Here is a 26,941-nt window from a genome sequence, read left to right as displayed (position 1 = left end):
TAACATTTTATCACGCTAGAGTAGCGGATTCCAAGTGTTTTCTTTCCCCTGAGTTTTACATGGCGCAACTTGACCAGAAGGTACTGGGTATCAGAGCGATTTACTTGAGCACCAGTTTTGTTACAGACGGACACATTTGGGCTTTGCGAAATTACTGTCATAATGTGTTAGAGCGGGGCTGCAGAGAAGTGGAAAAGAAGGAAAACATATTGCTAAACATGTTCCCATGGAGTGATGGTATATTTTTAAGATGTTTCCCCAAAGTTGATTAGCCCAGTAGGTTTCCTAGGCTAGGCCTTGATTGTAGAGATATTTCCTTCGCAGGCGCTGTTTCTTATAGGTTGGGTTGACTCCACGTTGATGGTTCTCAGACAGCCAGGGGCTAGACTGGTATTTTGAGCTTCGTAGATTCCTGCAAACGTTATTTTACAGATCACTTTGTGAGCCTGAGGTCTTTTTTTGCTTGAAATAGGAGACCAAAGACTCTCATTCTCTTAAACAGACATTTTCAGTGTCCCCAAACTAGTAAATATCTGGCGGGGATTTAAGAGACAAGCTTTTCCAATGAGTAGATTCCAGGAGTAGGAAGACCACATTTCTCACAGAGCTCCTGAGTAAACAGTTGTTTTTTTGGAAATGTATGACTAATTTGCTTCTAAGGCCCTCATTACAAATTGTATGGAATCGGGTCATTAATTTATCACATCTGATAAATTCCATTACCTCCACAGAAGTCCTCCTTAGCGCAGTACTAACGTGTGAGGCCGTCCCAGAATCGCTCCGCCAGCTTTTTTATTTGCCATATATAATCCCTCTCCTTAACTCCGACTTCCTGTTCCTGTGTCTGCCACAAGGACGGACTCTTTGCCTCATCACTGGAACGAAGGTAAAGATACTCACTGGAGGGAAAAAGGGACCAGCTGTAGCCGTCCTGTTCTAGTGCCAAGTAATTCAGAGGCTTCCTGTTCAGGTGCTGCAGCTGGGATGGAAGCTACTTCCTTTGTGTCGTAAACTGTACTATTTCTTTCAGCTGGCTGGCGTGTCGGCGATCACATAGCATGAGCATACGAGTCAGGAAGCCGCGCGTGCACCATGTTTACCTTCTCAAGAGATGGTAATTAGTTGCTGGGCCACCTATTTAAACACGGTTAGTTGCCTTTAGCGCAACTTGAGCTGTATAATGGACTCTGCCCTGACAGGTTAAACTTTCAATGTTTCATTTTAAAAAGCTATCCTCTGGAGGCGCATGATGAAGTAGCCACCGGTTCCTAAAATAAATACCATTTTAGCCAATATGAAGTCTGCTACATCTCTGGCATCCGAAGAAGAGGCTTCTTCTGGCGAGATGGTAAATAACCAGACCCAATTGAGAGCAAATGTCCTCTTTATTGGACAGGTATGCAGATCAACATTTTCAACAATATAGTTCAACGCCTCACTAATACAATAAGATATCCTAATACCCCTGAGCCTTCCCAACAATAAAATCCCCAAACCATCCTTACAAGATACAATCCTCACCATCGCCATTCTTTCATCTACTGACCTTCACACATGCCTCAGCCATCGCTCTCCTGTGTTCTCTCTGCCCACACCTACTCTGCAGTGCCCCCAACCCTTCTGGACTGTCTCAAGGTCCTTTATTTCTGCAAGTAGGAAAAAACCCTGACAAGGTGTTTTTCCAGACCCAGTTCCCACCAAAATCAGACGAGAACCAAAATCCTAGCCCACTCTATAATTAGTGAAAAAAGAGAGGAGGAGGGGAAGTGGTTGAAAATATTTTTTAAGCTTATCCCTGTTGCCAAAACAGTTAGGGGCCAGATGTAGGTAAATCTATTTTACCGATTCATAAATACCGAATTTTACCGATTCGGTATTTATGAATCGGTAAAATAGAAGGTGGGAGATGTAGGTAAAAATTAATTTCCATTACCGAATCGGTAACATTCGGTATTTACCGATTCGGTAAATACCGAATCGGTATTGCCCATTGATTCCTATGGGCCTTGAAGCCCATAAGAATCAATGGGCAATACCGATTCGGCATTTACCGAATCGGTAAATACCGAATCCTGCAAGGGTGCAGGGGGTGTCACTTTGACACCTTCTAGCACCCCAAATACAGGCATGTGTGCCATGTGGCACACAGACATGCCCTAAGGGCATGTCTGTGTGCCACATGGCACAGGTGTGCATGCACAGATGTGCATGCACACCTGAATTCGGTATTTTACCACCCAATAGGATTGGGTGGTAAAATACCGACTCTTAAGGGCCTGTGACACTCTCAGGAGTGTCACCTACATGTGGAATTACCGAATCGGTAAAATTACCCATTCGGTATTTTACAGAATCGGTAAATTTACCGAATCGGTAAATTTACCGATTCTGTAAAATGCAGGCCCCTACATGCCGAATCCTAAATACCGGTCGGTAACGGCCGAATTGGGCCGTTACCGACCAGTATGTCCTCTCCTACATCTGGCCCTTAGTTCCAATATAGTCAGAGCTCAATATGTTGCCATAAAATCCTAAAAAATAATAACACGACTTTTGAATGGCCAAGGTTAATGCTATCTTTTCCCTTGCGTTGAGTAGATACAGCTCATTTCCTATGAACGACCTGCCTTAAAAAATTGAAAATCTTCCTTCTTTATATCATTGTGTTCTAGCCAGCCTATTATGCTGCAAAAATGATGCATTTCCCTTTTAACTTTGCGTGTAGCCCTTTCTATAGCGGTGAATTTCTCAGCACCGTGCCAGCAGAGGCGGCTCGCTGTGAGAGTGCTGTGGGTTGGGGCGGGGGTGGGGCAGGGTGGGGGGGTAGTGGAGTACGACATATGACGGACAGGAGTAAGGTAAGTAATTAAATGAATAAAATAATTTACCTTGTGCACGCTGCATCGCCAACTCGGCCCAGACTTGTGACAGAACGCTTGGTTTAATCAAATCATCTCTGCCTACATCGCATATTATCTTGAGCGACTCCTTCACCACAGCAGATTTTTTGGCCATAATAACTTATTTACAACTAACTAGGTCTAACCAGAAAACTCAATTGAAATGCCCCTACCTCAAGGGGAAACATGATTTACAACGCAACTTTTACAACACACTACCATTACGACGCAACTTTTACAACACAAGTTATTACAACGATTTGTGCTGGGGGCGCTCTAGGATAGGGAATAGTTTAATTACTATCCAACACCTTCCCTACTATCCACGGGGACTGGAGTTGGAATAGTAAATTAAACTATTCACTATCCAGCGCCCCCCAACGCAAGTCGTCGTAACGACTTGCATTGTAAAACATGCATCGTAATGGCATGCATTGTAAAAGCATGCGTTGTAGTGACATACATCTATCTCAAGACCATAGCATCAAATGATGCACCTAAACTCGTTCTACCTACCACAATGCGTAAGCCACGCCCTTTCATACCTCTGCCACTAGATGCTCCCGCCTAGGTCTGGACCTCAACACCCGACCAAAGCTGCTCGGGGGTGGACATCCTATGGATTGCCACCCCCAGGAGCCCACATTGTTTGACCAAATGGATGAGAAGATTGAGGGTTCTTTGAAACCTTCATATGCAGCAGCAAATTTTGCAAGCCGTGCAGCGGTATATATGACTCATTCCTTTCAGACTCTTTTGAAAGACTATCAGCATCTGTTTAATTGCTTTCAAGGGCAGAAAGAAGCCACAGAGATTATAGCATATAGGGAACTGCTGACTGAACTTATTTTGGATGGTTCATTTGGTTTGTTTTGGTCTTCTACTTCAGCAGGGGCTTCTATTGCTGCTTAGCATCTGTTGTGGCTAAGGATATGAAAGTTGGAACAGGCTAAAAGGTCTCTACTTCTACGATTTGCCTTTCAAAGAGTTCTTTCCTGCACAATTGGACGAGCTGGTAAAGAAGGCTGTGTGTAGGAAGCTGGATCTGTATGTGGTATACCACTAGGGGGATAGATGGTTATGCCTTGCACAAAGTCTAGAGATTCCCACAGAAGTGTACATGGCTCATTCAAACTCAAGTTGATCTGTTAGTGGTAGTATGGGCGAGCAGCCTTAGTCCTAACACAGAGGAGTGTAATACATTCATTGCACCACAATGACCAATAAGGGACACACGACTCAAAAAAGACATCCACACCAATTTTATTAAAATAAGCTTTGTTTGAGTTTTATTTTAAGACCAAGATCTTCACAATAAGGCAAGCATGTTTTGCAGGAAAAATACTAAAAACTTTCAAAAATCTACACTGCAATTTTCGAAGAATTCACGTTATCCAATGGAGAAAAACAATAATACAGTTATACAGGTAAGTACACAACTTATAGTCCAGTCTTCAGGACCAAAGTTCAGCAAGGGGCAAGTGTCAGGTGAGTACAAAACTGCACCACAAGCGGCACAGGGTCAACCGGGTGCAGAGGTCAAAATCGGAGTTCGGCCCAATGCATTTCAAAGCAGACTGAGGTGCTCAATGCCACACTGCTTGTAGGTAAGTAGATTTGTTGCAGTGGATAATACTTTGGGGTTAGAGCAAGCACATTGTGGCCTCAGGGCAGCACCAAACATACACCACGAGCGGCACAGGGGCGGCAGGGTGCAGGGTGCAATTATAGCTCTGGGCACCCAATACTTTTTAATGGAGAACTTGACTCGAACAAACAGGCTGCAGGAGTCGCACCGTAGGCTGCAGGAGGGAGACCAGTGATAGCAGGGTTAAGTAGAGATATAGGGGGTCGTAGAGGCACAATCAGTTTAGCTCACCAAGGCGCAGGGACTTTAGGTGCAGGGATGTCCTGAGACGTAGGATTCTTCTTACAAGAGCCAGTCGCAGACAGAGGGAGCCGCAGAATTTAGGCTGCAGGCGCTGTTGTGGAGTCCAGGAGAGATCAGCCAATGCTGGACTAGAGGTCAGGATCTCTGGGGAACCTGTTCTGGATCGGTGGTCTACTTGGAAAGGACCCGGAGGCTTCAGGTGCAAAGTGGGCGGGGCTCTCGGTTCCAGAGGGCCCCGGAGTTCTTTGTGTAGGTTTCTTGGAGACAGATCCGCTGTCCTCAGAAGTCTCTGGTCTTTGTCGAAGGGCAGACAATCTTCCTTGGGTTCTGGAAGTCGCAGTATGTGTGGCAGGCATCATCTCTTTTGGAGGATCTTTGAAGCTAGAGACAGGCCGGTAGGGCTGGGGCCTAGTCTGTAGGCGTCTTCAGGCTTACCTGTGCAGCGTCTTCTTTGTCCTTCTTCTTAGGTCGACAGGAACTACTTTTCCAGGTCTGGGAAAGCCACCTAACTAAAAAAGTTAGGGGTGTTTTAGGGGAGTAGCAGGTAGGGCCAATGGGCACTTACTTGGGGGGACTACTTTCCTCAGTTATGACACCCTTCTGTGGGAGGGGGCGTAGGCTTATCCTGATTAGAAGGGTCACCCGATCTTCAAAAATGGCAGGGACTGAAAGATGTACTTTACCTCACCTTCCCCACCTTAGGGGTGGAGTTGGCAGAGGAGGGCACAGCTCCTATTCTTCCTGGGTTTCTAGCCAGTTTTCCCACCCACAGTGGAGGTGTAAACCGGGGTTGCCATCTGTTGCTTGCAGCAAAGACTGAGTTTGCATTATAAAGGTGGCAGGCCTTTGAAGCTTCCCTCTCGAGCACTGTGCCCATGTTGGGGGCGGCGATGTGACACCTTTGCCAGTATGTACATAAAATTTGGTCCCAGAGAGTAAAGGCTCTAAACCCAGGGGTTTAGAAACATGTCTGGTGGTGGCAGGCTGCCTGCAGACAGTCTGTTACCACACCAGGGTTGGTAGGTTTTCAGGGGGTACCTCTGAGGTGCCCTCTGGGTACATGGCACAATAAATCTCACACTGGAGTTTATTGCAAGGAGTAGTTTGGTACCAACACTCCTATGTTCAGTGAAGCCATCATGGTGTTGTGGAATTCGAGTTGTTGAGTTTCCAGCCCATGTACTCTCCATGACTTCCCTGCCACTTACAACATTAAGGAATAGACCCTAATATTGTAGGGGCATATTTGCTCATGCAGATATGCCCACTCCTCTGATATAGTCTGACAAATGGGTGACTTACCTATATCTTAGGCAGTGCTAGTTCTTATGGCACACAGGCAGTGTGTCAAGTCTGTATCAGACCATGCATGCTGCAGTGGCAGTTTTTCTGGCCTAGGTGAGGGGTCCTATAGGGGACCTTTTTCAGCCCCAATGCCCAGGGTACCTAGGTACCAATTACTATGGACTTACAGGGGGCACCAGGGCCAATTGTCCAATAGTGTTGAAACAAGAAACACTGGCAGAGGGAAGCTGGTTAGTAGGTACCCAATGCACCACAATCGAAACCAAATCAAATGGCAGGAAAAATGTGGGGGGTAACCATGTCAAAAGAAGCACTTTCTCACACTGTGGAAGAGAAAAAAATTGCCTTTTAGGAACAAGTGTTCATTTGTGAAACACGTGTTTTAATCAAACACATCTATAATTAACAGCCCCCTCGGGCCGGGCTTGAGGCCGGGGAGGCACAGAACCTGGAAAATCATGACCACATCAACTTTGGGAGCTTCAGCAGTCTCAACCAAAACATTCACAATTACTCTTCGACGGGTGAAAGGAAGAGTAAGCCTCTTTCAAATCGTTGGTGAGAACTTGTGTCTTACAAATGCGGGGTGACGGTGGTAGATCATGGTTACCAGTTAGAACTCCATTCAAAAGAGGTTCTTCAAGGGGTCCAGTCTCTCTGGCGGAAGATAGAAATAGTTCCAGTTTCCAAATCAGACCAGACAACAGGATTTTATTACCTGCTCTTTCTGGTGCCAAAAGTGGATGCAAGCTTTCATCCAGTACTAGATTTAAAATTCTTCAACAAATATGTGAAATGGATAATGTTAAAGATGGTGACCTTCCAGAGACCATTCCTCTGGTTTCTACCGGGAACTTCCTCATGACATGGACTTACAGGATGTGTTAGTTCAGGTTCACACCCAGAGGTTCCTTTGCTTTGCAGTGGGGTTGGTTCATTTCCAGTTCAAGGAGTTGCCTTTCGGCATCTCCCCTTCTCCACAAATATATACGAGGGTACAGGCACCAGTGGTTGTGGATTGACATTTGATTGTGGTACATGTCTTTCCCTACTTGAATGGATGGCTAATTGCGGCACCATCTCTTTCCAAGGCAGGGGCACTTGTGTCCCAAGTGTGCCATGTTCTCAAATCTCTGGGATTTCTCCTAAACTAAACAAGTCACAGCTGTTTTCTGCCCATCACAAATAATTAATGGATCTCTATCTGATACAGTGAAGACAAGATTTTTCCCACCAGAGGACTGGGTGTTGACGTTGCAATTTCATCTCTAAGAGCTTCTTTAGTCTCAATCAGCTCCCGTTCCTCAGTGGCTAAATGTTCAGGGCCTGATGTTGGCTTCTTCAAGTGCCATGGGCTGTCACCGTCTGAAGCCACTGGTGGAACATGTTCCAAATAATTCATCTCCAGCTCCATCCAATTACAATCTTGACATTCCAATTGATTAAGATGACAGATGCGGGCCAGTGGGCTTGGGGTGTGACCTTAGGGTGTGACCTTAGGGGAGTTAAAAGGCTCAGGCCAAGTGGTCTCTGTCGGAGGCTTGCAATTCTAAGAGTTAGCAGTGATAGGAAGGTCTCTTCTCAGCTTTACCAGGGTGATGGGTCATGCAGATCGTGTGGTGCAGCGGCCAGGGTGATTGACTCCAGATTCAGAGGGAGGAGGTAACAGTGATTCTGGTGGCACCTTTTTGGCCGAAGAGACCATTGTCTCCATTGCTGACTCTTCCAAAGACCAAACCTCTTCAGTTACTCTTCTTTCCCATCTCTCTTCAGTCCCCAGATCTCTCTCTCAAACAGATAACCCGTTTGTGATTGACGACTTGCAAACTGAGAGGGGTGGGTTGCAAAAGCTAGGATGTTCACAGCGAGTTACCTGTGATATTCAATCAGTAACAAATTCCTCAATGAAAGCGTATTCTAAGTATTGGATACATTTTTGTATATGGTGTTCTAACAATTCCTGTGATCCATTTCACATTTCTGTTTTTTGATGAGTGACTTCTTTAAAGGGTTAGGACCCCCTACTTTAGGTTCCAGGTAGGTAATCATTAGATCATGTAGGCAGCCAATGGGTGATCTCTCTGTTGTTCTTCCTGAAGCAAAAAGGTTACTGAAGAGTTTTCAGTTGAAGAAGCTGGTGGCCTCTTGTTTGATTCCCTCTGGGACTTATCAGTGGTTCTAGAGGGCTTGCAGAAAAGGCCGTTCTTCGATCAGGGTAAACCTAGCTTTGCTTTAATTTAAAGTGGTATTTCTGGTTGTCATAGGGTGATTGTCCTCTTTGATTGTCGCCTATCCTTATCTGAAGTCTTTCCCGTATAGGTTTGTCATAAAGCTAGAGTTTCACCCTAAAGTTCAATCCACTTTTCCCTGCTCTCAAGAGCTGATTCTCCCTAATTTTCATGGCCTCGGACAGTAGCACCTGTCTGTACGTGCTGAGGGGCCCTCTTTTTCCAGGCAAGAAGAGTGCCCCTCGGGCTAAACAAATGTCAGCCTAACAGACACTCTTCTGGTTCAGGTTTAATACATGTCTAGCTCCTGGCTGACTGAGCTGAACTTTGTCAGGCTGACAATTTCACAGGGCCTCAAAGTCCTCCCTCTTGTGACAAGGGAGAGCATTGCCAATTGCCTGAGTTTTAAGCCCTGAAGTGCCCAGGGCAGAGTGTCAATCAGTGACACCTCGTCACACAGTGGGATGGGGTTAGCAGTCTCACTGACCCCATCCCACTCTGTAAAGAGATTGGGACTTCTGCCATACCTTATTGCTGAATGAAGGTCAGTCAATGAGGGAAGGCAGCAGTGGCTTCCCTGTTGGTGAGTTGTGGCATCAGTGGCTTCCCTGTTGGAGAGCTTCTGTTGAGGTAAGTTTTATTTGTGTATTTATGTTTAGTGCATGTGTATGTATTAATGTATGTGTATTTGTTAGTGAGTGTTGTTGATGGGTGTGTGTGCATGTGTGAATGGATGGGTGAGAGACAGACTTCCACAGAGCAGTATTGGTGTACTTTGAGTGGATGAGCCTTTTTCGAGTCTCTCAGTCCCTATTTGTTTCTCATAGGGCGGGATGTAGGGGTAAAAAGGAATTGAACGCTAGAATCAGTAAATAGGCTGAACAGGCGATTGCACAGGATTTGCCAGGGAGTGTCATTGCTAGGTCTGCTAGAATAGTGGATGCATGTTGGTTTGAGGCAGGGGGTTCCCTATAGGAGATCTCCAGAGCCGCTGTTTAGGCTAGTTCCTGTCACATCACGAAGTTGAATTTGTTCTTACGAGATTCAGAAAGTTTTGGTTAATAAGTACTGAAAACAGCAGTGAAGTAATCTTTGAAAAATAAATTTCTGGTTCAGAAGCATGTAGTTGAGTATGTGGTCATCTTTTCCTACACTTGGGTACATCCTCCCATGTTACTACTATGACGATGAGGACTTCCATGTGAATGAACAAGTTACTTACAGCAAGGTACTTACCAACTGTGGTAAATACCTGATATTCCCAGTCTTAACTTTAAAATAAGACATAACATACAGAGCTGATATTTAACACACCAAGTTTTGCATTTCTTGCCTTTTTAACAGCCTGATTTATTTTGACGGTTTGCCACGTAAAGACGCTAAATTAAAGGGGTCGACATTTAACCTCAACTTACAATAAGGGCATAAGACTGGAGAAACACATACGTATAGTAAAAGCATTAGAAATGCAATAGGTCTCACATTTAATTGTGTTAGAGCTATTGGTGATGTAATGAGAATGCGTTTGACGTATGTGTTATGAAGTGTATGTATGTGGTGTATAGTGGAATTATGTGGGTAAATTGGAATTATTAGGTGTGGAATTGTGTAGTTTAGAATTGTGTGGTGTGTAGTGCATGTGTGTAGTGTAATTATGTGGCATGGTGTGCCGTGGAATTATGTGGATAGTAATTAGGTGCTATTTAGTGTTTTGCAATTATTTGGCATGGCAGTGTGTGGTATGGAGTGTATTTATGGGGAATGGAGTTTTGTTTTATATGGGGTGCTGGTCGTTTTTGTGGCATGTTGTGTAATTGTATGCTGTGGATTGGATGTAAGTAATGTGTTGTGTAATTGTGTTGAACTGTAATATGTGGGTAGGTGCTGAATTATGTGGGGTGGATTTGTTGTTTGTCGAGTTGAATTGTGTGGCAGGGAAATGAGTGGATAGCTTTGCATTTTTGGTGATGAAAAAGAAAAAATTGGTAGGAGCTAAGCTTAATATGTGTTTGGTATACTGTTGAATTTTGTAATGTGATGTGGAATTATGTAGTGTGTATTGTATGTAAGTGGTGTGTTATGAAATTGTGTTGTTGATTTCTATTATGTGGTTTGTTGTTGAATTATGTGACATGTAATGGAAATTGTTGAGTTGATTTGTGTGGCGTGGAACTGTTCCGCGTTTAGGGAAACTATTCTGATCGGGATTATGTGTTATGTTCTGTTGATTGTTGGTATGTGGTATAGATTAGTTTTATGTGGGGTTTATTTCTGTAGTAGTAAGAACATATTTGCATTCTTGTGGAGTGCTTAAGACAAGAAAAAAGCAGTTCCCTAAAAGTAAGCAATGCAATGACACAAGTAAATTTGGAATGTTCTAGGGGAGTAACAGACACAAAATGGGCAAGACAATCCATTAAATAAGTAGTATGAAAATGAGAGTGACAGTAAAGTCAACCAATGGTAAGCATTGGACTGGCTGCAAGCCCCCTTATGCTCTTAGTAAAACCACAATCAGCCAGCTGTATGAGTATGTATGTATGAGTAAATATTTTTAAAAGTGCAAAACCACATTTCTTTAAATTACATTACTATACACTTGTTGAAACTTTATGAGAGAGTGGTATACTGTTAAAAATATTTAATAAAGTAGCTTTTAATAATATACAACGTTTTAGGGTGAGGTAAAATAGTATGTGAGGAAAAAGATGGAGACATAAAAATGTAAAGCAAAAGAATGACCATTATGCATAATTATGCAGCCACTACAACAAATGTGCTTGACCTTTCTCAGAATCCTGCAAGGTCCTCTTAGCCTTTCATCCTTTGGAACTCAGTTTAATAAGTACAGCTAAGGTACATATGTAACACCTGTTAGTGTGTTTGAATATACTTTTAGGGCTGCGCTTGTGCCATACAATTACAGGGTATGTGTTATTATTAAATGCACAAGTTTATAATGGCCTCCAATGCAAAGTCTTCGGAAGAGTAAATTCCTCTGATGTGTTTCAGTCTTACAGGAGCACTGTGATCGGTTTGAGCACTGTGGTTCGGCGTTCAGACGGGACTAGGAGTCTGGGCATGTCCCCCACCAGGCTGTGTAATGCAGCCTGTTGGGGAACATGCAAACTGCGCATGACTGTTTTGCAGGCCCAAGATTGCCGGCCAAACAGTCATGCACACTTTAGAGTGTGCTCTCCACTCCTCCCCCTGCATTGCGGGCCAGCGAAGCCATGCCCTACGTGCACCTTTACAGTGCCAGAAAATAGTGAAAAATAAAACGATAATAACATTGTTATCATTTTATGTTTCCTATGAGGCGACGCTCCTCCGCCTTAGCGGAGAAGCCGCCAATGCTTGCCACAAGTGCAGGCCTCCCGCCATGACTACAGGACCTCCGCTACAAGTGGGGAGGACCTTTGTGAATCGGGTCCACAGTGAATAAGAGCAGCCTCCCCTGCACAGCAGCATGCAGTAGAGAGGCCCTGCACTGAGAGGCCAGTAAATAATTATTGTCAAACGTTCATACAATATAAAAGAGCAGATCCTGCATAGCCACAAGTGACCCTACTTATGTACCGATTACGCTGCCAAAAGCACCCTTTCTTTGAAGAGACCACATTGGCATCACCATTTTTGTTATCCAAAGATGTGATAAAGTCATACACACATGACCACTCAATGTGCCCACCAAAAACTTAATGAATTAAATATTCTAAGTTAATCCTGATGTGGTGGTGCAGATTTGGTGAGAAGAATGATTTGATCAATGTCTTTGAAGGCACACGTTGCCAACAGCGAAAGTAGTATTCTGTTGGCTGAAATTAATAAATTGCAGAATATGCCATGAAAGAGCGCAGACCCAGGCTGAGAGCAAATTTCACTTTTCATTACAGGGCCCGGGGCATGCAGACAAGATATCGAACCAGCGTCTTGCCTTCATGGCATGGTAGGGATGGCACAGTAGCAAAGCATGTGGAAGTACATGCCATTCAAGGAACCCCTCTTAACTGCCTCTGAGAACATGCAACACTAAGCCAGTGTGAGTGGCCAAAATTGGATTGAATACACTTTCAGTGGAGGTGAAAGGGAGACAAAGTGTTACCTTCAATGCAATTGTTGTTTGACCTCACCCATGCCTCTCTCTCAGATGGTCAGCCCTGCTTTTGCAGAGGGTCAAAAGACAAGCACAAATTATTAAGCAGGTTAACCCCCAACTGCTAAAAGATTGTAGACCGCAGGCAGCACAAGTGTCTGTTTGCTGTCATGCAGTTATTGTAAACTCGTCACCATGTCTCTTGCTACACAGCTGCAGTTCCCAGTTTGGGCTTTTGTTAGAAATTGAGCTTGGCATATTTATAAGACCCTAATGCCACGGGAACGTTACTTTTTATGACGTTCCTGTGTTGAGAGGGTTTTTTCTTACTTACAATGCAGCATTAAGCCACTTAAAATGGCTAAGACTGCCTTGTAAAGAAGGCCCTTTTCATGCTACACTAAGCGTGAAGGGGGTAGGCTATAGGTGTTGCGTTCCACTGCAACACCTATTTATTTTGATTCTAGCCCTATTTACAAGGTTGGCATAAATAACAGGCAGTGCCAAAATTAAGACCAGGGAAAACAAGAAATGCTTTATTTCTCCTCGTTGCTGATGTTTCTATGAGTGCTGCATTATATATAATTGAATATTCCGTAGAATAGCTGGGCAGAAAGACTTAGAAGAAGGGGAACAAAGTCTGAGCCCCTCTAGAGGAGCAGTCAGGAGGTTGTCTTAATTACTAATAAAAGGTGCTTCCAATTGTTTTGATATGTTTCCTCAGGACAATTAAAATTATTTCTGGCAGTGTGTGCAGAGGCAGTTTCTCCACTAAGAAGGAGGACCATTGCCCCACTGCTTAGAGGAAGAAAATGAAAAATAACATTACAATAAAACACTTTTAATATCATTTTATTTTTCATTGACTTTGCTGAGTTTGTGGAGTCGACGATTCTGGGGCGGGGCTAAGCCAGGTCTCAGTCACCAACAGGGGAAGAAGGAGCAGTGGCCACTGAAGGTGCACATGTAGGCATGCTCACTTGGATATCTCCAGGCTATTCCTTGGATATATCTGCAGGGATCAGGAGCACAGGCTCCCAATCCCTGCTGGAGCATGAAACATTCCTACTCTACCCGATTCCAGCTCTTGTCTCATGCTGGGAGTAATAGCTGGAGAGAAGCATTGGGATCGCTTGGGTGCTGGGAGCATGTGCTCATGGGATCAACTGCAGTACTGGGAGAAGAGGAGAGGCAAGGGAGCAGAAGGTAAGTGTATGTTTATTTTTGTATTTATTTTTCTCAGCACTGCCCCCCCCCCATTTACAATGGGGAACAGCAGCCACTGAGCATGTGGGGTGTTTTATTGGTTCTGTCACAGCCCACACAGGCCCTTTTAAGATGGCCCATCTGTCAGTGCCAGACTGACAGAGTGGCTGAAATATGAGTCCAATACTGGTTAGTCAAGGCCAGACTTGCCATAGTAGGCATCAGGAGTTTCCCCAGGAGGCTGGGGGCCATTTTGTAGCGGTGGAGCTACTGTTGTTACTAGGAGCGGTTTTACAGCATTGCTGAAATATCAGATCCAGAAACAAAGTCAGCAGTGTACACTTGCACACTCCTAACCCCTCCCCCGAGTGGCTGGTGGTGACAAAATTGCCAGGGTTGATTTGGTTTCTCAGTCCAGCCCTGGTTGTAGTGGTGGAAGAAGCTGCACTAGTGACTCGTCTTAGCTATCTGACTCGTCTAACCTATCTATCAGCTCTAAGTGTGAAATTTCTTAGAGAAGCACTGAAGTTACTGAACTTGTCGCCATACCTGTTGGTAATTGCTTATTCCTCTTAGCTGAACCATATTTGGCCTTTTGGTATGCGTATTTTTGCGACTCTAAACTACTGACTAGTATGATGATTTTGAGCAGCACTAGCAATTTATCTGTGATCTCATTGCACTGGCTATTTCATAAAGCATAACCAGTGAGGGGGGGCGTGGTTCCTCCAGCTCTGAATTTGATTAGTTGTCCTTAACCAAAATGAATAGTGCTCCTTGTTTAAGAATTGTCTCATTCCACCTAAATAACAACAACATTATTTTATTGACAATTTTGCCTGAATTGTTTCTGCACTAGGCACTTTAGCAGACTAGGGGCCCTATTAGGATGGGGGACGGACCTGCGTCCGTCCGCCACCCCAGAGGTGGAGGGACCGTCCGCAGGGGCAGCGGCTGTCCCTCCGTGTAAATTAGGATGTGACCGCTACCCTGGCAGTCACATCCTGTATTTTTAACATTGCTGCGGGTGCTGCTTGAAGCAGCGCCCGCCGCAATGTGAAAACTGCATGCAGTGCATTTGCATGCAAAAAGCGACAGGCACCGCGCGGTGCCTGCCGCTTTGTGCATGCAAATACAGGGGGGTACCACAGGTACCCCCCGCATGTACACCCCCACCCCAATCGTAATCAGGCCCTAGGTCCGCAATGGAGTTGAGAGCTGCTTGTGGTATTGATTGATTGTGTTGTACTATGATTTTAGAGCAGTTGGTTTTATTCAAATTGCTTTTTTAGAATATTATTATAGTTTTAAATAACTGGACACAATAAAGTTTATCTATCTTCTAACTTGGGGGCCATGTTGGCCACATTGCTCCCATTCATTCTGCTGCTTGATTAGAGTGGCATGGAGAGTACGGGTCTCACGTCTGAGCTTACCCGTCCGACTCGGGGTGACAAATGCAAAAATAACAGTTGATGGCCAGAATGCAGAACAATGTCATACATTCACCCCTTTCATCAAGAGTCCTGTTTCAGCCCTATTTGGCCGACCCTTCCCGTTTCTTTAAGGCTTCAATTACGGCACCTATGTTGAACAATGAATTGTTTACATTAAATTAACTCCAGCCAATTTTTTTTGTTGCTGTTTTTTTTAGTTAAATCATTTTTATTGAATATAGAACACAGGAATACAAATATAACATTTCGTTCAGCAAAAGAAGTAAGTATATGGTTACATATTAATACCATCTATAAAATAGTTGAGATAAAAATATAAAAGCAGCATAATGCAGAACATTTGTAACAATATAACTAACAAGAAACCACACAATAGAAAAAATACTGACCTACGTATTGGCATATTTAATAAACTGTGAATAATATGAGAACATATTATACTATAGAAGAGATTTTTTTTAGAAGAGAAAGAAAGAAAAGAAAAAGAGAGATTGAAAAGGAGAAGACCAAAGAGAGAAAGGAAAAGAGAAAGAGAGAAGGAATAGAAAAAAATAGACATTATTGGAAATAAAATAAGTTATGTGGAAGGAGAATTTGAAGACAGATAAGTAGTGAACGGTAGCCATAATAGATCAGTTTTGATTTGTACATGAATTGAATTATTGGGCACCGATGCAATTCTATGCTCCTCACATATCAGATTCCACCAAAGCAAAAAGGATAGTTTAGAGTTATCTTTCCAACATGTTAAAATAACCTTGAAAGCTACAGCAATAAATAAATCAAATAAAATTGATTTAGAGGTAATTAAATCATAATCAGGAGATATTGTACCTAAAAATACATTGTGTATATTAAATTGAATCTTATAAGGAAAAATCAATAAGCACTTTGACCAGATAGATTTCCAAAAATCATAAGTTTTAGGACAGTAATAAAGTAAATGTGTTAGAGAACCTTCAGCATTAGAACATGACCAACAAGATGATGAGACGGACTGGTTACATTTGTGTAAACATAGGGGAATAATGACAACTTTATTGAAAATAAAATATAGGGATTGTGTAATATTAGCAGCTTTGGATGTTTTAAAAAGTTTTTGCCAACACCTATCCCATTGGAGAATAGATAGTGTTACGGATAAATCCTGTTCCCAAGCAAACTCAACAGCTGCTTTACTCTGTGTGCCATTACATGTGGATAAGGTTTTATAAATAAAAGAGGCACTAGGAATAATATCAGAGGAGACTTGATATAAAGGTGTATTAGGTGAGAATGGAACTGGGCTTGGCAATGAAATGAACTTTTGTAAAACACTCTGGAGAATTTGTGCTAAAATGTTATATTGCAGAATACATGAATCAGGTAAGCTAAACGTTTATTGCAATTGATTGAAAGGCAAAATCTTATTATCTACAATCAATTGATTGACATAAAAAATACCCTTTTCTTTCCAATGTTTGTAGTAAAATGATTTGAGATGACATTTGATGTGTTTGCTATACCATAGTGTTGAGGCAAGAAAAAACTGATAATTTTCAAAACTCTTACAGAAAAGTGTATGCAAAAGGTATTGAGAACATTTTAAAATTGGATACTTGGAAATAAATGTACAATTGGTCTAAAAACAATATCATGTAATGAGAAGTCATTGAGCAAAGAACAATGAGCAGTAACCCAAGAGGATTTAGAAGAATCTTGATAATCCATAGACATAGCATAAAATTGACGGATAAAAAAAGCATTATGATAAAATTTGAAATCAGGAAATCTGCCCCCCTTCCGTTTTGGGACAAATTAATTTGGATAGGGCAATGCATGCTTATTATTCCAAAGAAACTTAGTACAAATTTAGTTAAGTTGGGTAAAATAATAGTTGGGAATTTTGAAGGGTGACATTGATAGTGTGAATAATATCTGGGGAACAATCATCATTTTAATTGTATGAAGTTTGCCACACCTGGATAGAAATAAAGGAGACCAGGAAGTCAGCAAATTTGTAATTTTAAGTTTTAGAGCAGAGAAATTGTGGGGTAGGGTCTTACGAATATTAGAAGAGAACCATGTGCCTAAATATTTAATTTTGTGAGGACACCATGAAAAAGTAGTGGAGTCAAACATGTGGTTATAACATGAGGCATTCAAAGGTAGAATTTCAGTCTTGGAGAAATTTAGTTTATAACCAGAGACATTAGAAAATGATGTGATTTCCTGAAGAAATGGAGGTAAAGAAGTATCTGGATTAGACATATAAATTAAAACATCTTCTGCATATGCAGAAAGTTTAATTTGTTGTGATTTCAAATTAAAACTATTAATAAGAGGATTATTTCTAATATGCTCAAGAAAGGGTTCCAAACACAATTAGAAAAGTAAAGGGGAAAGTGGGTAATCTTGACGTGTACCTCTTTGTAAAGAAAAATATGAGGAAAAAAGTCCATTGACAAAAACACATGCTTTTGGATTTGTGTAAAGTAATTTATATGAAATAAACTTTGGACAGAATCCAAACCAGTGTAATGTAGGTAACATAAAATCCCAATTGATTTGATCAAAAGCTTTCTAAGCATCTAAAGACAGAGCAGCTAGGGGAGAGGGATATTTTTTACTAAAGGTGAGAATAGTGGAAAACATTCTGGCATTATCAGAGGGTAAACGTCCCTTAACAAAGCCAGCCTGGTCTGGGTGGACGAGGAGAGGAATAACTTTCTCAAGACGGGAGGCCAAAATCTTTGCAAAAATGTTACAATCATAATTGATTAGTGATATAGGATGAACATTTTTGCAAAAGGAAGGGTCTTTATTTGGTTTAGGGAAAACAATGATAAGGGCTTCTAGGAAGGAGCCACAAGCCTTGGAATTGGATATAAATGATTTAAAAAGATCTAATAATTTATGTGTAAAAATCGAAGAAAAGTCTAAAATAATTCAACCGAAAAACCATCAGGACCGAGAGCTTTCGATTTTTTCATGGATTTGAGGGCATCAGATATTTCTAGAAGAGAAATATCCTCCTCAAGTGGTACAAAAATATCTGGTAGAGATTCAGGTTTAGGGATATCTTGGAAAAAGGATATAAAGTCATCTTTAGAGGGATTAGTTGTTTCTGTATATAAGAGATTATATGATTGAAATATACTAATAATGTCGGAGTCAGAAGAGAGGAGTTTATCGTTCATTTCAGCATGAATAGGGCCAATGGTTTTACGTTCTGATTTAATTTTTAAATAGTTTGTTAACATTTTGCCAGCTTTATTTTGGTCTCCATGACATTTATATTTAACCTTAAGGAGTATATTACAGGCATCTACAGAAGCAATTTTATTCAGGGTGGATTTAGTCTTATTTAGTTCTTGTAATGATGAGGAGGATTTGGAAGAGAAATATTTGTGTTCTAGGGTTCTAATTAATGTTAGGGTGTCTTTATATTTGACATTTACTAGCTTATTTTTCTTTGATGAGTAAGCAATAGTGAAGGCTCTAAATGATGCCTTAAAAGCATCCCAATTGTTGTGGGTAGAAGTATCCAAAGATTTGTTAATATCAAAAAATGTATTGATGAAAGAGTAAGCGATAGTGAAGGCTCTAAATGATGCATTAAAACCATCCCAATTGTTGTGGGTAGAAGTATCCAAAGATTTGTTAATGTCAAAAAATGTGTTAATGAAAGCGGTCGCTTCTGAGATAAAGGTGTGATCTGATAAAAGATGATTGTTAAATCGCCAGCGACCTTGTTTGCAAGTGGTGATGGATAAATCAATATATGTAGAGACAGGAGCATGATCAGAAATAAAAATTTAACTAATTTCTGATGAGTGAAGACAAGGTAATAAAAATTTGGAAATTAAAATGTAATCAATACGAGACCTTGTATGATGTACAGGAGAAAAAAAGGTAAATTCTGAGGCATCAGGATTACAAGTTTTCCAAGAGTCAAATAAAGGACTAGATGAACTGGCAGATTGGAAAGATGTGTGGGTTTTGTCAGGTTAAAATGTACACTTGGATTTCCTGTCTGCAAAGGGGTCCAGCCAATTATTAAAATCACCACCAACCACAATTTTCGAATTGGACATTGATAAAAGTTTCATTTTGATAATTTGCCAAAATTCCAAATCAGATTTAGCAGGACCATAAATATTAAAAAATGAAATTTGCACTTTGTTAATGTTAGCATCAACCAACACCCAACGGCCATAAGGATCACATTCTAATGACAATATTTGAGCATTAATAGATTTATGAAATAATATAGCAACACCTCCATGATGGTCAATAGAAGGTGAAAAAACAATTTGACTAACCCATTGGTGTTTAAGTTTAAGAGGCTCTGCATCATTGCAATGAGTTTCCTGTAAGAAAGCAACTAGGGAATTAAGTTTAGCTAAATGAGACAATACCTTTTGACGTTTGACAGGATGAACTAGACAACGAACATTCCACACGACCACATTAACCATGATAGTGGATTATGGGGTACATGAGGAAACAGAAACACGAAACTGCAGAATTAAAGGAAAAAAGTAAAGACATTATTTTGTATGTGATGATACAAATACATTTTGACCATAAAACATAGACAATAAACGAAAAAGGAGAGTGAGAAAAATTAGAAGAGCAGGAAGGAAAGAAAAAGAGAAGAAAAAAAGAGATAGAAGTAAGAAATCAGCAAACAGATCAAAGGATATCATCCAGATCTGTGAGAGGAAGAGGGATCGAGATGAAAGAGACATAGTGACGCCAGAGGACATGAGCTATAGTATCAGGTAGAGGAAAATGGGGGGACAGAGAACCTCACAGGTAAAAGTAGAATGTAGAGCATCAGGAACTACTAAGTAGACAAGCTTATTTGGGAGCAACTTAATAATCTTGACAAAAAAGGAAAAGTCAAGGATTAGTGTCCATGCCATGAGATGTCAGGTTATGGAGAAAGAGTTTAAGTATTCTGGATCGTCAAAGGAACGTGACCATCCATTATGTGTAATTTTGCAGAGACAGGGATGGAGAATTCCATACTGGATGTTAAGGTGTCGCACTTGAGGTCGCAGAGCCAGAAATTCTTTGCGGCGGGCGTTTGTTGCATTGGAAATATCTTGAGATAGGAAGATATTGTGGCCCGATCAAATAAGACGGCGTTTAAGTCTAACAGCTTTTAAGACTTTCATCAATTCGGTGAATTCCAGAAAGAGCATTATGATTCCACGTGGTTTAGTGTTAGTGGGATGGAGACGGCCCAGACGATGTGCCCTTTGTATATTAAGAGGAGTTGACAATGGCTGGAGATCTAGAAGTTATGGGAGGAATTTTTACAAAAAAGATACTATGTCAGACCCTTCAATATTCTCCAGAAGACCATAAAGGCGTAGGTTATTCCTGCGATTACGATTTTCAAGGTCCTCAGTGTGGATTTTTAACTCATGAATCTCTTGTTCCAACGCAGGAATCTTTGAAGAGACATCCTGTATGTCACTAACTCGTTGTTCAAGATCCAGAACTTTTGCTTCCATAGTCATCCGTCTCTCCTCAATCTGTTTTAATCGTTCATTAGTAGTGGCCATGAAGGGCTGCAGACCATGCACTTCATCCAATATAGAGTCCAAAACTGGATTTTGAAAGGAGAGTATAGGAGAATGCGGATCATTTTTGTGTCTTTTTGGTTTTGTACCAGTTGAGGAAGATCTACCACTGTGTAGATCGTTAGCCATGTCAATGACTAAACGAAAATCACCTTAGGAATTGAGAGACGATGAAGAAAAGCTTAATAAAATGTCTCAATAAAAAACGATGCAGTGAAAAAACAACTTGTTCCAAATGAAGTCAACGAGGTCACAGCAATGAAAACTTCCAAATGCAGAGATATACAAAAAGACTCAACATTCCTCCACAAAATAGTAGGTAATATGCATTTAAAATGGCTTAGTAAAAATCTTCTGTGCTTGAAAGAAACTTGCAGCAGAGAGTTAATGAAGATGAAGTAAAAGCGATCTCCGCAGCCCAAAATGGCAGCTGTGTATATTACTTATAAGGACGTGACTGCCATGATAAAAAACTGGCACCACATGAGAGAGTAGGTGGGAAGAGAAGACAGTCAACTATTCCAAAATAAACTGGCAGGCGCACTTAAATAAATATTGTTATCGGAATTAATGACCTTTCAACCAAGCTCCATTAATTAAGGGACATCAAAACAATCAGTCACTAGGAGATGAAGGCGCAGCCACAATTTTGCTCTTAACAAGCAGTAGAATATTGCAGGGTTTGCAAAACATGTTGATGCTGGCATAAAATGTCAGTGGCACATGAAGAAAGAATCCAGTCGCCTAAGCTATAGAGCACAAAAGTACCTGTATGTGTAAAAGTCTTTGGGGAAAACATCAGCCCAAACAAAGCATTCCTTGATGGTAATTCGAGGATAATCAAACCGCCACAGTGAGGAGAATGCAAGCGCCAGCGCCATCACAAAATGGCGGGGGCCCACGATTTAGCTGAAGGAATTCACCGCCACAGCAAAAGGGGTCAAAATAGGCAGCGGGAGCAGCGAAAATATATCCAGGCTGCTGACCACATCTTCATGTATTCATAACACCGGCCGTAGGACAGGAGACCAGGCGTACGAGACTCGCTCCCAGCACTGCAGTCCCGCGACGAAGCGGAGCTCAAAGAAAAGCCGTCATGTCACAACAGCGCGCAAGCCACGCCCCCTTCACTCCAGATTAGGAATGGAAATGTACACTGGTGGTAGCAGGGGTCAACCTTGCGCGCTTTTAATGAACATTGTCTTGTTTTCAGCATCCATCTGTGGGGAGAACCTCGCTAATGCAACTGCCATGTTTTTGTCGTGGGAAAGTTGCATCCAACTGTGGTTCGACGAGAACAAGGATTTCAAGTATGGTACCGGTTCAACGCGAGCAGGGGCGAAGGTATCCCATTACACCCAGGTATGCAAATCTTGAGCTCTTTATTAATTTCTTTTATGGACTAACTTTGACCAGTTCTTTCGTCAAAAAAAATGTAAGCCCAATTGATTTGAAATAAAAGCACTAAGAACGCATGCTTAGTATTGCAATGTGGTTCAACAGCTAAAAAATGCCCTATATTCTGAATCTCTTTAAAAGCACACCGTGATACAATAAAAAAATAGATATCATAGGGTTTAAGGAACAAAGGGGCATCTGTACAAACCCCTATTGCCATGCATGGGGTCGTCACTTATCATGACGTTTCTGTGGCGACAGGGGCTTCAACTTATTTACAAGGCAGCGTTAAGCCACTAAATGTGGCTCAACTCTGCCTTGTAAATAAGACCCCCTTTCACGCAATGCTCTGCATGAAAGGGGTGGGCAGTGGGTGTTGCGGTGGGTGTTCCATCGCAACACCCATTGATTTTGATGCTGCCCCCTTATTCACAAGGGTAGCGTAAATAGGAGGCAGCACCAAAATGAAAGTCCAAGAAACCCTGGTTTTAACTTGGCGAAACGAGGAGAAATTCTTTATTTTTCCTCATGTTTGCATTTTCCATGTGTGCTGCTATGTGTTATAGGGAAGCCCCGACTGCCTCATCCTTCAACTCATCCCCGGGTCAAGAGAGGGGAGAGCAGAGATGCAAGGGACAGTTCCAAAGTCTGAAGAATTGAGGGACAAACCATCGTTCTTGTCTACAATCCACCTGGCGGGAGTGAAACTGAAGAGGGGTTCATCAGAAATGAATCCTCAATAGGCCCCCATACAGACATTGCAGATATTGATTCTGGGCGCCATTGTAGAGTCAGACAACCCTGGGTCTGAGCTTTCCTTGCAATAACAGGTCTTGCTATGCCCCAGGTAAGGAACAATGATTATGGGGATATGTTTAATCCGGTGACTCTGCATTTGTTTTGCCTCTTGTTTTGTGAATCTTTTTCTCAGTAATGCCTTTGATCCAGTTAATTCATCTGGATACTCCCTCACCGGTGGTATTTCCCTGGGGGGTGCCATTTTGGGGTATGACGTGGCGTATCGTGCTTAGAAATTTGAGCAACGTTTTTTATGGGGGATATATTCAGGCACCCTCCGGTCCACCAATCTCCCAAATTGAATCGCCTGGGGCTTTCTCCGCTCCCCCACTCACTGCCTCTCAGCCCCTGCAGTGCGTCTTCTAGGGTGTGCGGGACTCTCGTAACACTGGAGCTGACTCCCACGGGCTCCCGGTGTGCTCACCGGATGTTGCTGTGTCTCACAGTGTCATGGAGTTTCACAGGTGTGGGATCGTTGGGTTTTTCTCGGTCTTAGTGGTTGCTGCCTTGCGTGCTGAGAGTCTGCGTCGCTCCGTGTGATTCAGGGCTGCACCATCGGTAACAGCTACTTCACTTATACTGCATGCACCCACCGGAGATGCAGAGGTGGCAGCGCCGGGTCTCATTGCTCCTTTGATGCAGTCTTCCAGGGGCCCACTACTGATTTCGCAGCACACGCTCTGTTACAGAAAAAAGCGAGTCCGCTCCGCCCCATGCACCATTTTGAGGTACGATCGCCTGGCTAGTTTTAGCCGATTGCATGGCACTGAAGCAGTTTGGGGGAACGGCGCCCACAGCGGCAGACGCTCCCAATGCTCCGATGTTAGGAGTGAGTTTTTCCTGCTGGTTTTGGTGTGATGAAGCACCGCGCTTGGTAACTGTGCGTGGGGCTTCCACGGAGCTTCAGCTCCGAGCAGTCATTATGGAACCAGCTCCTCCTCCCACTGACATGAACAATCCTTAAAAAAAATGATGTTTTGTAACTTCCATGTGTGCTGCATTAAGCAGCACACATAGAAGTGACAAAATGGCATTTCAGAATTGTTTATTTGAAGGAAGGGACACCTTCCCACACAAAAACAATCCTCCCCAGCACGCAGACACCCTTGCACTATGGTGCAAAGTTGCCTTGCTTGGCGCTCCTCTGGTAAGTGTAGCTCCAGCGCAGGGGGTAACGCAAGGTTGCCCCATATCCTTTTAAATATGGGGCAGCCTTGAGTTTCTGAAATGGCGGAGTCAGGCGTTAATCCATGATGGCTAACGCCTCACTCTGCCACTTCTGTTACACAGATCCCCCAAAGTTTTAGAACTTGTGTAGAAATTTTGGTGTGTTAGTGCATATTATTCTGAAACAGCACACCATTGATGGAGTGACTTTTCTGATTCATTAAATACTTAACTCAGAACTACTCCAAGCTAATGTATGGAAAAAGTGGTTTGTGTAAGCAGTGCAATAAAAGGTATAAAAGATTTTCCGTGATGGGGCTAATAATCATTTTGAATGGATGCTCGAATGTCAGATCAAAGGTTGGTTAATTTTATTCATATTGAACACTGGCATACAGCACCAGATTGCCAACACTGCATTCACCTGTGTGACACTCGGTTTTGACAATTATGACTATAATCTGACACGTAATTAGAACAAGCACATTGATCAACTGGAAATAATTGTGTACTGATCACCCTGCCACCTCGTTACTACCAGGTGTTAGTCAGAGCTTCAAGGAGATGTTCTGAAAGCCAGTCTACTCACTGCATATTAAATTCCAAGCTGAATGTCAGAAACTCCTTCTAGTATGTGAATACACATTCATCACTTGATACATATTAATTGTGGATATACTGAAGAGTAAGGGAGCAGAGGTGTCATTACAGTGGTGGCTCATAGCTATGGGGAGGTGGGGCACACATACGTGTGTAAAAAAAAGCTAAAAATATATAAATAAACGGGCGCATACAAATACAATTAAAATATATTAATAAAACACTTACCTCACCACAGGACCTCCTCACTACGGATCTCGCCACAACTGCAGTACAGGCCCCAGCAACTCCTTTGACCAATTCTGGTGCTGCTCTCACCAGCGTGAGAGCAGGCCCTTGACTGGGGGGAGTGGCCTGTCTCGGCACTCCACAGTACTCTGGAGGCCTGCTCTTGCACTTTCACTAACCTGGCTTCTTAACACAGCTAGGTTAGATGTTGCAAAGTGCACATGCCTGGCCTCTTGTTGCGTTACAGTCGGCCAAAGGGACAAGCGCACTTTGATAAGAGTGGAGATTTCCGCTGCCAATTTATGAATTCTGCACCAGAGATCCTGCAGCACACCAGTCTGTGCTCCCATGCATACCCCCCTAATAGTCACCTTGAATGCCTCCCACAAGAGACCAGCGCTGTCCCACCGATCCTTCATTCTCACGAAAATAATTCTGGGTGGCCTTCCCAACAGTGTGTTCAAAGACAGAGTCTGTCAATGAAGTCAGTTGCAAACACCATGCAAATGGAGGTCTCTCACATGCAGGTATCTGGAGTTCCAAAAACACTGGGGAATGATCTGACAGTGTGCGAGCCATCTGGTCAATGCTGACTACCCATGTACAAGCAGCCTTGGTGGCAAGCCACAGATCCAGGCATGTACACGTCTCATGCACAAAGGAGACAAACATACACTCACGCGCTCCAGGGTGCCGCAAGCACCATGCATCATGCATCCCACCTGTTTCAAACAGTCCCAGGAGGACCTCTGAAGCATTCCTAGGCCGCAGGAGTCCCTGTCCCATACAATCCATCACCAGATCCAAACACAAACTGAAGCCCCCTCCCCAGAGAACCTCCACTTTAGGAAACCCCGAAATGTGGTGCCAAACATCCACAAAGAAGGCTGGGTCATCAATATTTCGGCTATACACATTTACCAGAAGTACACTAACTCCACCCAGCTGCTGTGCACCAATGCCACTCACCCATGTTCATCCGTTTCGGCCCGAATAGCAGTGAAGGGAACCCCACGTTTAACCAGAATCATCACACCACGTGAATAGGTAGAATAGGAGGATGCCACTTGCACCCCGGCCCTGCGTGCACCCACAGACTCACCACAATGTTTTGAAAGATGCGTCTCCTGAAGAAAAGCTATCTGCACGTTCATCCTATCCAGGCAGGCTAATACAGATCTAATTTTTTGGGAATGTTCAGGCCACGGACATTTCATGTTAGGAACTTCACATTACCACTCATTAAGTCTAACGGTCATGACAGGTTCCCTAAATGGATAAATCAGGAATATGTGTCCACATATATGGATAAAAAAGGTGAATACATCGACATCATAGAAAAGAAGTGCCAATCAACCCTATTGCAACCCTCTCCCCCAGGCCCCCATCCACTTCAGAGTCCCCAACTCACCAAAGCTAGCCCAGCCCTGTCCAACCCAACCAACCAAATAAAACAAACAAGCACAGATGGGGTACTCCCATGTGGAGGGCATCAGAACGCGCCTAGCCTCCTAGCTAGTAAGAGGTGGCTGAGCATACCTGCGAGCTATGCCTGTCACATTATAACACTGTGTCCTCCAGCCCCTGGCAAGAGAGAAACGTGTTGAGGCAGTGACATCTAAATATGACAACCTAAAAAAAGTAACTGTTAGAAACAACATCACAGCATTATATGGAGACTGTCAACAGAACCACATTTCAAAGACAATCAGGCCCTCACTGTTCCTCATTGTTCGAAAGCACCTGAGACTCTCGCCGCACCAGCTTCAGATGTTTCACGTGTTCCAGGCCAGCTTTGGGATTGGTGAATATTTTTTAGGCCCCCTCAGGACCAATACGCAGATGGGCAGGGTATAGCAAAGAGTAAGGAACTCCTTCGGAGTGTAAAAACTTTTTAACAGTGTTGGACTTGGCCCTTCTGGCAGGTTCACCCCTAAACTTTTTGCTTATTAATGTGAATTGTTGGTAGTGATTTTTGGTTTCTGCGCACTTTACCACTGTGTCCCAGGGTAAAATGCGTGCATGTAGTGAGGTTGGCCTGCCCTCCCATAGGAATGCATGGGGAATGTATGTGTCCATGTTAGTTCCTGA

At 42.8% G+C, this 26,941-nt stretch overlaps 1 protein-coding gene across 1 annotated transcript in view; it reads left to right on the top strand.

The window, feature by feature from the left end:
- Window positions 1-26,941, top strand: part of LOC144762941 (serotriflin-like) — a 173,416-nt gene that overhangs the window by 71,299 nt on the left and 75,176 nt on the right. Inside the window, exon 5 of the mRNA XM_078648241.1 lies at window positions 21,873-22,021. Coding sequence (XP_078504367.1) covers window positions 21,873-22,021 — 149 coding nt within the window. The remainder of the gene's footprint in view (window positions 1-21,872; window positions 22,022-26,941) is intronic.

Source organism: Lissotriton helveticus, chromosome 6, assembly GCF_964261635.1.
Source record: "Lissotriton helveticus chromosome 6, aLisHel1.1, whole genome shotgun sequence".
In the NCBI taxonomy this organism is placed as follows: domain Eukaryota; kingdom Metazoa; phylum Chordata; class Amphibia; order Caudata; family Salamandridae; genus Lissotriton; species Lissotriton helveticus.
Note: the sequence above shows the minus strand (reverse complement) of the source record. Positions and strands in the feature narration are given on the sequence as shown.